The sequence below is a fragment of the Polypterus senegalus genome, chromosome 2 (assembly GCF_016835505.1).
Source record: "Polypterus senegalus isolate Bchr_013 chromosome 2, ASM1683550v1, whole genome shotgun sequence".
Taxonomy (NCBI): Eukaryota; Metazoa; Chordata; class Cladistia; order Polypteriformes; family Polypteridae; genus Polypterus; species Polypterus senegalus.
Window position 1 is genome coordinate 311,094,272 of NC_053155.1, and position 18,747 is coordinate 311,113,018.

The following is an 18,747-nucleotide window of genomic DNA, read 5'->3' on the forward strand; positions in this document are numbered from 1 at the left end:
TTATATTAAATAAAGTTTTTAATATCTTGTACACATTTATATTTCCATGATGCAAAAAATTCGGATGGTTCTTTAAATAAAATACTACTTCTGAATGAGTAATTTTTCTCAAATTTCATATCTGTTTACTTTTTATCATTATAAATATCTTCACAAAATTTGAATCGTCTATATGTAATTATAACCGTAGTTTACTTGAAAATTCGCGAAAGTATTCAGTTAAAGTAACACTTCCGGTTGTCGGAAGTGGCCCAAACATTGATAGGATTCGTTATTTTTGGTGTACAAAATCTCACTGACCAGGTTAAGACGTTTTCAAATTATCTTGTTTACACACAGACAGACAGAATTTCAAAAATGCTATTTTTGGACTCAGAAAGGTCTAAAACGTCAAGATTCATCAAAATCTTGAGGTCGAGTTTTTTCATGACTCCTATACTTTCTCTACACCATGTATACGAGAAAGTAAAAATACATAAATAGTTAAGTAAATAAATAAATATACACATACGCTTTGGTCTGAACACACAACAGAATGACTATAAAACGAGAAAATTAAAAAGAGAACTTCTGACTTGGCCGTCCCAGTGAGGCGTTATGCAGACATATTGCTGTTGGTATAAAGGAGCCCCAATCGTGTTTCTTCACACACTTCTGCTGAGTGATTCATTGGCTGAAAGTTCTCAGTGTTGATGTGTCACAGAGAGGATGTGCAGCGTTGTTCATAATGGCACTCACTTATTCACTGCTTCGCTACAACTTTCAGGTGTTACAGAGTCTATTCCATAACTGTGCCTGCACTTTAAATTGGCTTATTAATTCGGTGGGCCTCTCTTGAAGTGATGTTACCAGTACGGCACACCATAGCATTGTTTAAGTGATATTTTATTATACTAATTAGTAATGAGGCAGTAAAATGCCAAAACCTAAAACATTATGTAAAGGTAATTTGCTAAAATAGCTGCTTAGCACAGAATTTGAAAACAAAAGCTTTACGGGTGATGATGCCAGACTAACATCATTGTAATTGTCTATACTCAAAAAGGTGGCACGATAAACAAATTACATGAACGATTAAAAACAAAAAAAAAAAAACAGAAAATGACTAAAAAGTTTTGAAAAGAAACAAAATTCCAGAAACATTGTATATTAAAATAGGAAGCATGACTTTTCTTACCTGCATAGCCAGAATGCTGCAGGGCAGGATGCCCTGTAAAAATTGGAATGGCACAATCAGACCCCACAATCCGTTAATGTGATGTTATCAGGAGGCCTTTTGGTCCATAGTGTCATGTCATTTTCTAACCTGCATGATGGGCGCAGGTGGTGCTGGAGCCTATCCCAGTGAGCATAGGGTGCCAGTCTGTCACAGGGCACACACACACATACCTAAACCACGCATTAGGGCCAATTTAGTACCACCAATCCACATAACCTGCATGTCTTTGGATTGTGGGAGGAAAGCCAAACAGGCATGGGGAGAACATATAAAGTCAATGCAGAGAATACCTGGGATGTGAATATTGTGGCCAAGTCTTGGTGGTCAGCATACTACCAGAAAGACATAACAGCTTTTAGAATGGTCAGAGAAGGGACACCAGGTGTATCCAAGCAATGAATTACCCCTTATTACAAGCTAAGGGAATCTGCTTGAGCAGAGGTGGCTATATGTTGACCTAATCCATTTATCCATCCATCCATCCAAACTACAGGGTCATGGGGGTCTGCTGGAACCAATCCCAGCCAGCACAGAGAGCAAGACAGGAAACAAACCCCGGGCAGGGCGCCAGCACACACGCACCAAGCACACACTTAGGACAATTTAGAACCGCCAATTCACCTAACCTGCATGTCTTTGGACTGTGGGAGGAAACCCATGCAGACACCGGGAGAACCCGGCAAGCGAACCCATGTCTCCTTACTGCGAGGCATCAGTGCTACCACTGCACCACTATGCTGCCCTTCCAGTTATCCAGTACTCTCAAATGCATTGATCCAGTAGAATTTGGTTTGTGAAATAGGAAAAGCTTGCATTGCTGTTGGAGGTGTTGTTGAGGCCAGTAGGGGGCACTTACCCTAATGCCTGAATGTGGACCCCATGCTCCAGTGCAGTGATGTGGACACTGTTACTGTAAAAATGGAGCTGTCCTGAGTCTCTGTGGTCATAAAAAATCCTTGGACATCCTCTGTAAATAGCAGGGTGCACCCCAATATCCTGGCTAGATTGCCCACCACGGCCTAGTCATTCTCACCCCCTAGTCATGCCCTGTCTTTAATTGGCTATCTCTCTCACCACTTCACCACCTAACAGCTCATGTGTGGTGAGTGCTATGACGCGAGAATGGCTGCAGTTGCATCATCCAGGTGGATGCTACATATTAGTGGTGGTAAAAGTGACTCCCCGCCCACTATAAAAAAGTTTTGAGTAGTGACAGAAGCGTTGTATAAATGTAAAGAATTATTATTAAACTAGCTGTTTAAGCCCGTGCTGTTAAAAGCCCGGGGTCCTAGAAACTATTGAAATCAACAGAAGAAAAATTGAAATGTAGAGATGTCAAGTAATTGTAAGGAACTACTCTGGGCGTCTCTCTACTAGGAGATTTCTTTTTGCCGACGTGCTCACATCTCTTGTGTGTTAGCGGCAGGAGGAAAAGTAGATCCTGACTCCCGGCATGAGAATGCAGCTGTTGTGTCCTTGGGCAAGACACTTAACCTACCTTGCCTGCTGGTGGTGGTCGGAAGGATTGGAGGCGCCAGTGTTCGGCAGCCTCACTTCTGTCAGTGTGCCCCAGGGCAGCTGTGGCTACATAGTAGCTTATCATCACCAGCGTATGAATGTGTGTGTGAATGGGTGAATGACTGTTGTGTTGTAAAGCGCCTAGGGGGGTTCTTGAACTCTAGTTAGGCGCTATATCAAATACAGGCCATTTTTACCATAAAAGGGATACCATTTTGCCGATGTCTTCGACTCACTTCTGTATTAGCGGCTAAGCGACTGCCTGTTTCCTCGGACGTGGAGCCCTTACCCCAACTCCACCTCTCACTTCCGGGCCAGACAGACAGTTCCACGCGTAGACGTTTATATACAAGGTAATGAATTGTGTACATAAGGACACCTAGTGGACATTATGGGAAGTACAATTTAGACAAAATCCATAAGGTCATTCTTCACAAAAGCAGATGTGAGAATGCCAAACAAACTGCCGTCTCGTGTAGTTAACGCCACGTAAATGTATCCACATGGGACATTAAGACAGCTTTGCCATTATCGTAATCAACCAGAGGGATGAACCAAATTGTCTCCTTTCATTTGCTGAACTTGTGCTTTTCTGTTGGGCTCTCGCTTCCAACAAGTTGGCTTCTCAGTGCACCTATTGCAGTCAAATAATGTTACTCTGAAGAACAAGTTTAAAAATTTGGTGAAGTACAAGCAATCGCAGGCTAACAGCACAGGAAGGTTTTATTGTGAAAATGCATGAGAATAGCGACAAACCCGATTAAAATTGTGATTGTGCTTATCCATGCCCAAATGGAATTGAAGTAGGGCAACATGTGGTGCTCACATGAAGACCTAATGATATATGAAGTTTGAAGACTTTGTACAGGTTGTATAAATAAGTGGTGTGTATTATTTGAGGGGGTACCACATTTTAAAATCAGTTAATGTGAATAACATTGATCTGTAATTCTGACCAACTGCTCCATGTTAGGAGAGTCTTCTTGTGTACATTCAAGAGACCAATTAAACGATGTCCTTTAAAAACATAACTTTTCCTTTAACAGGAAGATGGATGCTGCAGAAGCCCAGTAGTTTTTGGAGCAATTACTAATTACATAAAGTGCTTCCTGGAATCGGTTGGTGTGTCAGTTACGGAGAATAAGGTTAGTTGCCTTTCCATTTGCTGCTCATGCTTTGTTATAAAAATCCTCTTATAGCTGTGCTTTATTGATAAAATGTATACATTTCATGGGTGTATAAATTTCTTTGGTTCAAACCTTGTGGCCAATCGATGATTGTGTGAAACTTTTGCATTCTCCCTTTGTATTTGTGCTTTTGTCTCCTTCCCTAAAGAGTAGCTAAATTAGCTCAGTGTGAGTGTGTGCATGATGGGCCCTGCAATGGAGGTGGTGCCCCATCCATGATTGATTTCAACATTACAACCTTTCCTGGTGGGGTAGGAAGTAGCCCCCTGCTTCCCTGAACTACTTTAAGCAGCTTTGACTATCTAATGTTATGCAAACAGCCTGTCTTATCAGTTTGAAGTTATGCAAAAAAACAGAATTCAAAATATTCTTGAAAAAGAACATCTAACATTCTGTGTGCAATGCTGTCTGCCAAATACACTCAAGAAACCACAAGCCGATGCTGCGGAATCCTGGCGTACTGAAGCCCAGCCAACCCTCAGTCCTCCTGTGTCAGCCCTTGTGTTTGCTTCAGGCACACAGTCATCTTTATGCTTTCATATACTGTATATACTCATGTATAAGTCAGGTCTTGAAACCCGAAAAATCGATCATAACATCAGACCCTCGACTTATACGCCTGTTCAAAAATACAACACTGTTGCAGCAGCGCAGTTACCAATTTTTTTCGCCACTTCGACGACTTTTAATTTAAAACCAGCTTCATATTTTCTTCTGTTCGAACGCTCCATCGTAGATAAGGGATGCTGTTACGACAAAGGTGTATGAGGGTGTGAGATACAAAAAACATAAAACAGTGCAAACGTCGCTTCGGAGTAGTTCGGGTATTACTGTGTGCTCACGTAGGCACAATGCATAGAAAAAAAGGGGCTTGTGTTCCGTGGTTACTCTCTCAGGTGGGCGTTAGCATGTCATAATCTCTTGGACCAACAGCGTGAGTGTTCCGCATTCGACTTATACGACCGACATTATAAATTAAACGTTAAAATCAAGCCCTGACTTATCCGCGGGAAAATTTATCAGTGATTATGTACAGCAAGTCCTGAGAATCATCAGTTTTTACACATCTGCAGGGGGTCCTATTCTCGGCCAATTCAAATGGCAGCCCAGAAGCAACCTCCAGGTGGCCCAGTCCAATGCCAAGAAAATCCAAGAAAAACACATTTCATGAGCCTACAGACCGTGAATGCAACACTCTGCGTAGCTTAGCAACATTCAGCCCACAATGCATTGTGTTCATGTGTGTCTAGAAGTGGTGCTGTAGTCTGTAATATTGTGACAACCTGTCAAATAAGACACACAGGAGCCACTTCTCCAGGGGAATCTTCAAAATGCCAGCAGGCTTTTAATTCGGTGTGCCACACTATAAACGACATCTGACCTCCAGAGTAATAAAATCTGGTCACCTTCCGCCTCTCACCTGCTCTTCTACTGTTTGCTCTCCTCTCACCCTGATCCTGTAAGGGGGTGAATTTTCACAAAGTGCTTCCCCCCACCCAAGACTTCACTCCATAATGTGGGATGTGTCACAAAGCCATGCCTAAACACGCATTGGGTGATTTAAAATGAACCCGTGTTCCCTCAGTGTGCTGTAGACGACGTATTCATATTTGTTAGTCACTGTTATCACTTGTTATGGGTCTGGGCACTGATAGCTTTGATTGTTCTTTTTTTTTTGTTCTGTTAATTGTACTTTATGGTGTGCCAGGGCCAAATATGACCACAATGTTTATTTTGTTTTAAAAGGGAAGCAAATGTCATTGTTAATACTTCATTTTCGGAAGAGCCTGGGTCAGATATGACCAAAATATTTAAAAAGTGGAAAAACTGTATTGCTATTACCTCAGATTCTGTTGTGTTATAGCTTTTTTTTAATGCATCTGTGTCAACTGTGACCAAATATAAAATGGAAACAATGAATAATCATTTCTTGTTTTTCAATACATTCATTTGTGTTGGTTCAAAATTTGTTATTACCTGCTGCTTACCGGCCACTGGAAATGTCTGGCCCAGCTAAACTGGTTGCTTTGAAAATCTGGCCCGTCTGAATTTGTAATTGAATAGTCCTGCCATATAGCAATGCGTAAATCAGGCTTACCCGTATATGCATACTAATCAAAATAACAAAAATGTGATTCAGTAGCCATCACAAAGTCACCAGAATGACTGCGCAGAGCAGCTCCATTAATTCAAAAGGCTCTGAATCGGTCATTAGGAGCCCTCAGCTGATGTGTCTACCGTTAACGTGACTCTGGGTGGCCCAAAGATTTAAGTCTGAACTGTTGACAATTCATCATTAGAAACACGTTACTCGCTAGAGCCCACCCTCACAACTTTTGACGGCTGAGTGCAACAGTGTTCATTGTATTGGGTGTTTTATGCTGTGTGAGGTGGCATTGAAGTAAATAAATACATAAAGTATATCAAATTAAAAAATTATTAATCCCTGCTGGAGAGGGAGGTGTTTTGGGGTGGCCTTTTTGCATGACCCTTTTTTTTTTTTGTGGTCAGAGCATGGGGTCAGCCATCATACAGCACCCCTGTAGCAATTTTAATGTTAAGGGTCTTGCTCAAGGGCCCAACAGAATAGGATCCCTTCTGACAGTGACAGGAATTGAACCGGCAACCTGTGCAGGTCCTTTAGCCACAGAGTCACCACTCTGCCCTCAATGACATGAGCAACAAAAAACATTTCTTGAAACATTCAGTCGTTTACGCTCACATATCATTGTGTTTTTAATTTATTTATCGTGAATTTTTACAATTATTTATTTGTCCAAAATATTACTCTATCACTCACAACTCCAGAGACTGTCCCAGCCCTGTCGCAATATGTCTGGGGTCTCAACAATCTGCATTTTTTTTTTGACAGGTAATTTGGTTTCCTCTCACGTCTTGAAAGATTTTTGGGCAGAGGCTTGTCTTGTTATTCCTACTTCAGTTCACCATCTCAAATTGTGAGGATGCTGCTGCCTGCTATCTGCCAAGAGATGTACTGCATATGTTTAGTTACACTGCCCTCCTTCCATACAGTGGATATAAAAAGTGTACGCACACCTGCCAAAATCATAGAATTTGTGTAATAAAAAATGAAACCAAGACAAATCCTGTCAGAACTTATTCCACAGTAGCAGACAGGCTGCCTGTTAACATGCAGTCTTTTTAAATGCTTAGTGGGGTCTGGGTGGTCTCAAGTCCTCGGAAACCCCTGGAGCCAATCTTGAGTTTTTTTCTGTCCTCCCTGGCCATCGGGCCTTACTTTATTCCTTGTTAATTATTATTGCCTAATCTTATTTTTATATTTTTCTTTTTACTTAATTTAAATCTTGTAAAGCTCTTTGAGCTACAGCATTTGTATGAAAACGTATTCTAGAAATAAATGTTGTTGTTGTTTTGTGGCCGTCATTGTGGTGCAGGTGATCTCTTTCCAAGCCCGTTCACTAATCCATTTAAACTGTGACCACAATCGCGTTCGTGTGCCTTAGTGCCTGCCATGTCTCTCAGTTCCCCCAGACAGAAATTACCCAATTGAATTTAGGTTTTTGTAGTAAATGTTGACGCCTGATGCTTATCAGGTTTGGGGTTCTTTAATCCTTGTGCTACCCTCTAATAATACAGGGTGATCCAGACCTAATTATGCAGATCCGGATCGTCTGGATGACTTTGATTTATGCTTGGGCGATTCCAGTTCGGCGACGATTCTTCATGTCGTCAGTTCGCACACTTCTCGATGGTCCGGGATGATTTTCTATGTAATAAACTTAATAAGTTATAGCGTAATGAAAATTGCATAATTAGATTTGGACCACCCTATAAAACAAGGGTTTGGATATTAAGGAGGCCTATAATGTAATGCACTCTGTACTCCAGCCCAAATACTGTATAGTGGATTCAGTGCATGTTGAGACCCCTTCACTTTCTTTATATTTATTATGATAGAGATTTAATTTAAAATTGACAAATGGGCCGTTTTTGCAAATAATTCTACACTCAGTAACCCATAATTACAAATTAAAAAACATGTTTCCAGGAAGGTCTGCAAATTTGTTAACAATTAAAAATTGAACTCTCTTATAGTTGGGTAAGTCTCTACATGCTTTTCACACCTGTATGTGTGTCAGGGCAGAGCTGCGCTTCCAGTCATTTCCACAGTCGTTGTTTGTCTGTGGCAGAGTGATTGTACAATATTTGTCATTTTATTACAAAAGAATAATCTCAAACTTACCACAGGTCAGGTCAGGTTGGGCATGCACAGGTACAGCGTGTTGCCGCACCCACCACTTGACGAAACAGCTCAGGATTCTGGTTGGCAACCCCCCAGGCAGACACGCGGTCCAGTCCCACCCTCCGGAAATGACCCTCTATCTGCCGCAGCCAAGTGTTATGTGGGCGTCCCCTTGGTCTGGTCTAGCCACTCGGGTCCTCAACAATGAGGGTCCTGTGAGCCGGATCACCCTCGGGTAATCGCGCCACATGGCCGTAGTGCCTAAAGTGACGCTCCTTCACAATGCAGGTCATGTGCCTCATTCGGGACTCCATGAGCAACACAAAGTCAAACCAGTGGGACCCAAGGATTCTCTGGCCACTCTTCAGTGACTGTGGAGTGTACGACTTAAAGTGGTCCTATGGACAGATCTCCGCTGTGGATCCTTTATTGTTATCCTTAGTGTCTTTGTTGCATTTCTGATGAATGCCCACCTTGCCTGGTCAGTGAGTTTGGTGGGCAGCCTTTACTTATCAGGTTTGCAGTGGTCCTGTTTGTGTTCTGTTTTGTTATAATGGACTTCATGGTTCTCCGTGGGATATTGAAAGTTTCAGATATTTTTTTTTTTACAACCCAACCCTGAAGTTGACGTCTCCATAAATTTTTCTCTGCCCTGTTTGGAGGGCTCCTTGGTCTTCATGTTGCTTGCTTAGTGGTGCTGTTGAGTCAGGGGCTTTTCAGAACAGGCTTGTTTATACAGACATCATGTGACCGATCATGTGGCACACACTGGTGGACCCTAGTCAGCTAATAATGTGACTTCTGAACTTAATTGGTCAGATCAGATCTTTAGTCGTTTCAAAGCAAAGCGGGTGAATTCATATGCACTCAGAACTTTTCAACTTTTACTTGTTATTTTAAATAAATATACAAGGTATTTTCATTCCACTTCAACAATTTTGACTATATTATTAAGTCCATTACAAAAAAATCCAAAAGAAAATCCGTATTGTAATGCAATAAAACAGGACAAGCACTAAGTAAGGGTAATGAATACTTTTGCACGGCACTGTATGTGGACTGCACTTAAATGTCAGGTCAGTGCCAGGGCAGAATGGTCAAGTACCCCACCAGAATTCTGAAGCTCTTCACATGGGATGATCAGTTTTGGACCTTTAGAACATTAGAACACTCTAGATGAGATCAGGCCAATCAGCCCAACGAAGCTCACCAGTCCTATCCACTTATTTCTTCCAAAAAAACATCAAATCAAGTTTTGAAAGTCGCTTAAGTCTTATTGTCTACCGCACTGCTTGGTAGCTTAATCCAAGTGGTTATCGTTCTTTGTGTAAAGAAAAATGTCCTAATGTTTGTGTGAAGTTTACCCTTCACAGGTTTCCAACTGTGTCGCTGTGTTCTTGATGAACTCATTTTAAAGTCGCAGTCTCGATCCACTGGGCTAATTCCCTTCATAATGTTAAACCCTTCAGTCAGGTCTCCTCATCATCTCCTGTAAAGGCTCAGCTCTTTTAATCTTTCCTCATAACTCATCCCCTGTAGCCCTGAATCAGCCTCATCACTCTTCCCTGGACCTTTTCTAGTGCTGCTATGTGCTTTTTGTAGCCTGGAGACCCAAACTGCCCACAGGACTCCAGATGAGGCCTCACCCAGTGTGTTATAAAGCTTGAGCAGAACCTCCTGTTTGGAAGTCGATAGCTTAGAGCCCACTATGACTCCTAAATCTTCTCATAAGGTGGACTTTTGATTTTGTGTACTCAAACCTAAAAATTTTACTTCCTGATACTTTCATTTACTGACATTAAATTTAATTTGCCAAAAATCTGCCCAAGCCTGTCTGCTATCCAAGTCCCTCTGTGATGATATACCGTAGATCCCGGAATACAAGCCGACTCACTATATTAGCCGACCCCCTTCTCTACCTACTAAATTACATGTATTTGCTGATGGACCGGTATTTAAGCCGACCTCCTTCTCCAAGAAAAATTTTCAAAATTTCCTTAAAAGTGTCTCTTCAGGTATATTTATCATGTTTATCGGCGAGAATTTGAGACTGCCGGCATTTTTGATGGAAACCAGGAAGTGATTGTGGAGAAGTTTGTTAAAATGAAACCTTTGTGTTGAACCTATATACGCAAATACGGTATATCGGCGGGTGGATTTCCGGAGACTCGTTATAAATTTGATTAACTGAAATATGCAATACAGTGGACCCTTGACTTAAGAACTTAATTCGTTCGCGAAGGCTAACCCATAATGCGTTCCGAACCTCCTACTGCAACACATACTTAACATTTTCATAATAAAAAGGGTTGTATATTGTGCATAATTTACCAAAAACACCAAGAATTTTTCTAATGTACTAACCAAAAAGTTATAAAAACTGCCAAGCCTACCAGAAGTAGGCTAGATTAAGCTAGAAACATGGCGGTGCGCATGGTCGCAGCGGCTCAGGGCTTTCCTTTTCAGTGCACTTTTTTGTTGATTTTGTCCTTTTTTTTTTTTTGTGCTTGTTTGTGCACGATCGGTTCGGCGAACATCCGCTACACCCGTCAGAACCTTACAGACATTGGTGTCCAGAGCCAGACATCTGTTTCGAGTGTTTTTCATCACACGCACAACATCCCAGACAACATAGCGAGACCAGCGGGCTCTCCGTGGATTGTTGTCGGGTCTAGGAGACAATGCAGACGGAGGAGGGAAAGGAAGCAGATACGGGGCTGCAGAGCCGGCGTTATGCTAAGGCTAAAGATAAAACCATACAAGCCCTATACAGAACTTTTTTTTTGCAACTTCTTTGCATCTTTTCGCACCATTTATTTGTTTATTTACTTGTTGTGTTCTACACATATGTCTGCACTGAAGGAGCTGCTTTTAATCTCATTGAACATGTGTATAGTGACAATAAAAGGCATTCTATTCTATTCTATTCTAGAAACAACAATTCCATACTGTACTCACCATTTAATTTGACATCTTTGGGCTGCAGGAAGGGAGAAGGAGGAGAATGAAACGGAAGTTTGTTATTGTTTAGAAGGAGCCTCCTTATGCAAATCTTTTCTTTGTAAAATTGTCGAGATGGTGGATTTCCACATGCTGTACATATTAGCGAGATCGGTCACACGAACAGCACTCTCATATTTCCACACAATTTCCATCTTCGTTTTGATTGTGATCACTTTCTTTACCTTCGTTACCTTCTCTTCCTTCCTTAGCAATTATGTGTCTTGCTTGCATGGTCTTAGTGAATTTTATATATATACTGTATATATATATATAGGTAAATAACTGCATTGACCGAAATTACATCCACAAACACATGTATCTGGGATCCGACTGACACTTACTAACGCTCTCGGTTGTTTGTTTACAATCGCGCAAGCAGATACACGTGACCGCATTTGGGTCGTAACGCAAGATGTTAGTCGTAAATCAAGTTGTTCGCATGTCAGGCCGGTGGTATATCAAGGGTCGACTGTAAATGTTTATGTATACCAGTATTACATTTTTAAAAACATTATTGGTGAATAAAAATATACCTGGTAATACATAAAATTTTTTGTTAAAAAAAAAGATGACTACACCTATGAAAAAACGTATGAAATATGACAGCGCATTTAAGTTGAAAGTTGTAAAGTTCGCTAATGAGTCAAATAACAGTGCAGCAGCTCGTCACTTTGGCATCAACGAGAAACAAGTACGAGAATGGAACATCTTTAAAAGCCATGCCTATAACTAAATGTGCCAACCGTGGTCGATCCTGTAAATGGCCGAAACTGGAAGAAGAACTGGTCACTTGGGTTAACGAACATCGTACATCTGGTTACATCGTCACTCGTGACCTGATACGTCTGCATGCTTTAAAGTGGGCTGAGAAGAATAAAGGTGATGCTGTACACTTCAAGGCGTCGAGATCCTGGTGCACTCGTTTCATGAATCGCCACAGTCTAGTCCTAAGAACAAAAACGAAGACGGCTCAGCGGCTTCCTCGAGATTTAGATGATAAAATTACTGCCTTCCAAAGCTTCATCATTAAGCACCGAAAGAAACATGAATACCCGCTCACAAGATCACAAATATGGACGAAAAGCCTATGTTTTTTGATGTTGTTAGTAACAAGACAGTTAACCAGAAAGGAGAGAAGACTGTGTTCGTCAAGACAACTGGTCATGAAAAACAGCATTTTACTGTTGTGTTATGTTGCCTTGCTGATGGGACAAAGTTACCACCAATGGTGATTTTCAAAAGAAAAACGTTGCCAAAGAAGGAGAAATTTCCCCGTGGAGTGGTTGTTCATGTTCAAGAGAAAGGGTGGATGGATGAGGATGGCTATAAAAAGTGGATTAAAGAGGTATGGAGTCATCGTCCTGGTGGGATGTTACGTGAACGTGCTCTTCTTGTGTGGGATATGTTTAAGTCACATTTAGCTGATGATGTTAAGTCAGAGTTAAATAAAGTTAACACAGACATAGCAGTTATTCCTGGTGGATTATCTTCCGTACTTCAGCCTTTGGATGTGTGCCTGAACAAACCGTTCAAGGATTTAATGCGCAAAAAGTGGAACAATTGGATGCTGTCTGGGGTGCAGACATTTACCGCTGCTGGTAACATGCGTGCTGCACCTTTGGCAACTGTGTGCGAGTGGATTGTCGAGGCGTTCAAAAAGTGTTCCATCAGTAATGCCATGGACGGTACGGAAGATATGTTATGGGAGGATAATGATGATGTGCCTCTCGCCCAACTTATCGACGATACCGAGGAGTACAACATGTATGATGGTATGATTTGTCCAGAGAACTGGAATGTGTTATTCGGTGGGGAGGATAGCGATGATGAGGAATTCAATGGATTTTAGTGCGTAGTAAGTATTAAATTCATATATATTAGTGTATACGAGTGTTTCAGTGTTTACATAGTGATTGAGCCATAACAATTAGTCAGTGATTGTGTATATACCCGCGGTAATTGTCTCAAAGACAATATAATTGTTATTCAACTGATAATTAGTAAACTAATTGATATGAATTATTAATCATGTATTGTTATGAAGTTATTTGTGAACAGTATTAAATTGCTCTGTGCTATTGGATAATAATTTACCCGGGATCATTGTAAATAAAATTATAATTATAAATATAATATATAATATATAAATATAAAATCTTATTTTTTTTTTGTTTCATAATGGATTGAACCTTACTATGCCGAACAGTAACTAATTATTCATCAAATCTTACTAATCCTAATCTTTAAATTCAATTACGATACTCATTCATCTTAATTACTGTACGGCAGCGGTAAGAGGATTGGCGATTTCTTCATTCAAGGATTTTTTATAGTGACATTTACAGTCGGTATTTTATTTTAAACTTCCCAATAATTTTTTATAAATTTTAGTAATAAAATCAACAACTAAAACTTTTTTTTGAATAAATTCTTTATTTAATTTAAAGTACCGGCATGCAAAGTTACTTCTTCATCTGAAAGATGGCTCTGTGGTTTCGTTATTATTTACTTCCGTATTCATCGGCAAAACCGGCATTGCGCTGGAAATCTTGAATCTGAAATGATACTCGTTGTATAAACCGACCCCCAAACTCCAAGCCAAAAATCTAGGACAAAATTCTCGGCTTGTATTCCGGGATCTACGGTAACTGATTCCAAATTATCCACTAATCCACCTATTTTGGTATCATCTGCAAACTTAACCAGCTTGTTACTTATATTCCTATCTAAATCATTTATATATATTAAAAATAGCAACAGGCTCAGCACTGACCCCTGCTGGTCACCACTCTTAACATTGGCCAATTCTGATGAGGTTCCTCGCACCATCACCCTCAGCTTCTCGTGTCTGAGCCAATTCTCCATCCATTGACACGCACTCTTCTTTTAGTTTGATGCCCACCCTCTCATGTGGCACCTTATCAAATGCTTTCTGAAAGTCCAGATAAATAATATCATAAGCTCTGGTCGTATCCTTTTGTTGCCTCCTCATAGAATTCCAGCCTGTTAGTAAAACACGACCTCCCTCTTCTGAACTCATGCTGACTGTTCCTAACAACTCCTGTCCTTGCCAGGTGTTTCTCAATCTTGTCCTTAATAATTCCTTCCATTAATTTACCTGTGATGCACGTTAATCTTACTGGCTTATAGTTGCTTGGATCTGCCCAGTCACCCTTTTTGTATAATGGGATGATATTTGCCATTTTCCAGTCCTTTGGAGTCTCTCCAGTGCACAGTGACTTCCTAAAAATATGTGTCAAGGGTTTGTATCTGTTCTCGCTAGCCTCCTTAAGAACTCGACGTTAAATATCTGGTCCTGGTTATTTGTTTGATTTCTCCCTCTACAATTTCCAAATCCCTCAGAACCTCCTTAGTAGTCCCGTTTACCTCTTTGACAGCTTTTAAGAAATACCTGGATGGGGTATTGGGTCATCGTAGCTAAACAAACAGGCTGGAGGAACTGAATGGCGGTCTCTCATTTGTCAGATATCTAATATTCTTTTATCCACTAGCACTTGTTTCAAAATGGTCCTGATGTTTGACCGGTTTGTAAGTTGCCTTAGATAAAGGCGCCATATGTGAATAAATGTAAATGTAAAAGACAAACATAGACCTCCTGTTCATCATGGTGTCATCTTTTCTGTCTTCTTTTGTCCATTTGTAGCTCACTTCTGGTGAAAGTATTAATGGAAATCTACACAGTGTGGTGGAACAATTAGTGAATTTCCGAAGAAATGTTCGGAATTATGCCTTGGCTACAGATGTTTGTGAAACAACATCAAGGGAAGACCGATCCCAACTGAAGGAGCAAAGACGACGACTGCTGCAAGAGCGGGAGCCTCTCCTGAAAGCCTGTGATGTGCTACGGCAGGATATGGCATCACTCGGAATTGTTGTAAAGGTTGGTTATGAGATCTTTACTCTTTATTTGAGCGAATGCTTGATAACACGTCGAAATGGTGAACATCTGCAAATACTGGGTGTCCATGTTCTCAGGATCTGTTTACACACAAGCATAGCTTCCGGCTGATTTATATGTTGGGCCTACGCCATACCCCTGTAACCTACAGCAGAACAAGAGAATAGCTTGACACGCACCTCCTCAAAAGTGGGACTTTGCGTCACATTAACATGAACCCGATGCAAACACCTCCGACTCTGATTAGACAGTTTGGTAACTACATTATTTCCTGAAATGTTTTTATGATCTTAACGCTATTATGAAGTAAACATGCAGACAGAGAAAAGACTTGCCAAAGAAGTTCAAAAATATACACAGTTATATGCTACCTCTCCACAACACTACAAACACAATCAGATGGCGGCCTATTTGTGGTGCGAAATATCGGCTAATCTCAGTTTGGAAGTTGGCGAATGTACAAGCAAGTGGAAAAATGTGAAGACCAAATGTGTTTGCCTATGAAAGAGCTTGTGTAGCAAGAGGAGTGGTGATCCTGGAGGGCAAAAAACTGCTAGCATTGTAATGGATCATTCACTTTTCTTGTGTGCTACAAACAGCGCCATCTAGCGTACAGGCTTGTGCCAGCATTGCGGTTCGACGCAGATATGTAAACTGCTTTTGAAGTCATAGTCTTGAGGCAGAAATTATAAGTCAGCCTTTATCTTCACAAAACATGTCGACTTTCAATTTCACAGTATGTGTGTCTTACTCAGCTTATTTACCAGTGGAACAATCAGGATATTTAAGGCTGTTTTTTTTATACTGTAGCTCCTCTATTTATGGTACCTCCAACGTCAGCTTTTCTAATTATGGCACCTCCAGTTCCAACTTCTCTATTTACGGTACCGCCAACTCCGACTCCACAATTTCCGGTACCACTGACACTGACTTCTCTGTTTATGGCACCTCTGACTCCGACTCCTCTATTTATGGTACCAGCAACTCCAGCTCCAACTACTCGATTTCTGGTACCATTGACATGGACTCCTCTATTTATGGTACCACCAACTGCAACTCCTCCTTCACATTTTGTGGTACCACCAACTCCAGCTCCGTCTCCTCAACTTCTGGTACCACCAGCTGTGACTTCTCAATTTCTGTTATCACTGAAAATTACTCCTCTATTTATGATACCACAAACTGCAACTCCTTCCACCTCTTTTTGTGGTACCACCAACTCCAAGTCTGACTACTCGATTTCTGGTACCACTGATGCCGACTCCTCTATTTTTGGCAGCTTTTACTCCACTTTTTATGGTACCACCTACTCCGGCTCCGACGACTCTATTTATAATTAGAGTCACTATGTTGATTAAAACCACACAGCATATAAGACACAAGACACATCACTGCCAGACAGTTTATGGCACTTCTGACTCCGACTCCTCTATTTATGGTACCACCAACTCCAGCTCAGACTTCTCCGCTATTTATGGTACCACTTATGGTGACTCCTCCATCTCTTTTTGTGGTACCACCAACTCCAACTCCGACTCCTCGATTTCTGGTACCACTGATGCCGACTCCTCTATTTATGGCACCTTTGACTCCATTTTTTATGGTACCACCTACTCCAACGGCTCCGACTCCTCTATTTATAATTAGAGTCACTATGTTGATTGAAACCACAATGCATATAAGACACAAGGCACATCACTGCCAGACAGTTTATGGCACTTCTGACTCCGACTCCTCTATTTATGGTACCAGCAACTCCAGCACCGACTTCTCAATTTCTGGTACCACTGACTGCGACTCCTCTATTTATGGTACCACTTATGGCGACTCCTCCACCTCTTTTTGTGGTACCACCAACTCCGACTCCTCGATTTCTGGTACCACTGATGCCGACTCCTCTATTTATGGCACCTTTGACTCCACTTTTTATGGTACTACCTACTCTGGCGGTTCTGAGTCCTCTATTTATAATTAGAGTCACTATGTTGATTGAAAACACACAGCATATAAGACACAAGGCACATCACTGCCAGACTAGTTTTTAGCACCCTAATTTATTAAAGTTTTGATTTAAAGGTGTAGTGATGTTCTTGTGGCTTACAAACACTGAAAAACATTAAACATAAGAGTAAACTTGCAAAATTTATAAATAAGCTTTGTTATCAAAAGTCTAGAAGAAAAACTAGTTTAATCAAATCAGTAATGTGAAATTGGAAATGTAACAAATTTATATTACAATTTACATTTAGTCCGAGTTGGAATCCCAACTGCGATTCCGACTTCTTTAACCCAATTTTTGCTTCCAACTCCGTCTCCGCAGCTGTGGTTGCAAGCAGTTGTGAAATCAGCAGAGTCGTGCCAAACGGTCAGTACGTATGTCAGCCATGTGGCAGGCTGGGTGCCAACTCAAGAGGCCACTTAGCTGCCTTTTACAAAGTATCTTCTTTGTGGTTTTAGTAGGACAGCCAGACCGAAACTGACTAGGGGCTTCCATTATGCTAAATTAAAGACCTGCAGTCAGACATTGAAGCACAAGACAGGAGGTTTGGAAGCCGACTGCATCCACTCAAATGAGTCAATGTCCATCTCTAGGGTTTCTCTTAGCTTTCTGTATTTTCTTCTCCTACCTTTATTTTTTCACTCTCCTTGACATTACAGGACAGAGGAAACACTTCCACATGGGAGATGGCAGATAGTAACAAAAAAAGTTTGGAGAAAAAAGAGACGTGAGAGGTCTTCGCATTGCACCGCCAGAGCTCTGGATATGAAGCTGCTCCTGACATCCATATGCTGGTACCTCCTGTGTCAAACAAAGAAGCTGTCAATTGAGTTCCAGGTTTATCTCTGAGGAGTTTGTCGATTGGGACGCGCCAGTGATGGCTGGTAGATCCAGTCGGCCCTCTCAAAGCCATAGGATCTGTGCTGTCTGGACTTGCTACTGTTTTTCTAATAAAATGACCCAATTACAAGGGTTTGCTGTTCAATGAAATTGTAAATTAGGTAAGATCTTCAAAACTGGAATATTCTTGTACGACTCCACCAGCACCTTGGATTTGAACTCCGCTCTGTGTATCGATTGCATGTTCTCACTTTTTATCTGTGTGGGTTTTCCTCCCAAATCTCAGAGACAGGTGACAGAGGTTAACCGGTAGCTGAAAAATCGGTCCTGCAGTGGACTATTGATTCATCTGCCATTGGTTCCTGCTTTGTGCCCTCTGATGCTGAAGTAGACTGTGGTGACCTCTGACCCTGAACTGGAGCTTGAGGACAGACACCATGTTAGTTTAGCATTTTTGTGTAACCTGAACTCCACTGCAGTGTAGCGTCCTGCTGTTTACTCAGATGCTTCCACTTATTAGCCTCAGCATCCCAGCAGTTACAGGTCCACGTAGTCGTCTGCACACACCATCCAAGTTACGTGTTTTGTTGACATGTGAAGTAACAAACATTAAATTCAACTGCGACAGCAAACAACATACAATTACTTCTTAAATGGAAATGTTAATTTGCAGTTAGGTTTAACTTTGGTAGGGCAAATTTTGAACAAATGCCACATTGTCTAAAGAGGATAGACTGAGATAAGCTTTTAAATGTGGACGCAGTCGAGGAGCAGTGAAACAGGTTTAAAAATATTGTACATATAGTGCAGGACAGATACATACCTACATTTGGAATT

At 41.1% G+C, this 18,747-nt stretch overlaps 1 protein-coding gene across 2 annotated transcripts in view; it reads left to right on the forward strand.

Moving 5' to 3' along the window:
* cars2 (cysteinyl-tRNA synthetase 2, mitochondrial) overlaps positions 1 to 18,055 on the forward strand; it is a 112,985-nt gene extending 94,930 nt beyond the window's left edge. For both annotated transcript variants that reach the window (XM_039745906.1, XM_039745907.1), the window contains exons 13-15: positions 3,784 to 3,882; positions 14,817 to 15,053; positions 17,730 to 18,055. In XM_039745906.1, coding sequence (XP_039601840.1) covers positions 3,784 to 3,882; positions 14,817 to 15,053; positions 17,730 to 17,801 — 408 coding nt within the window. In that variant the 3' untranslated portion in view covers positions 17,802 to 18,055. The remainder of the gene's footprint in view (positions 1 to 3,783; positions 3,883 to 14,816; positions 15,054 to 17,729) is intronic.
* The last annotated feature ends 692 nt before the right edge of the window (positions 18,056 to 18,747 follow it).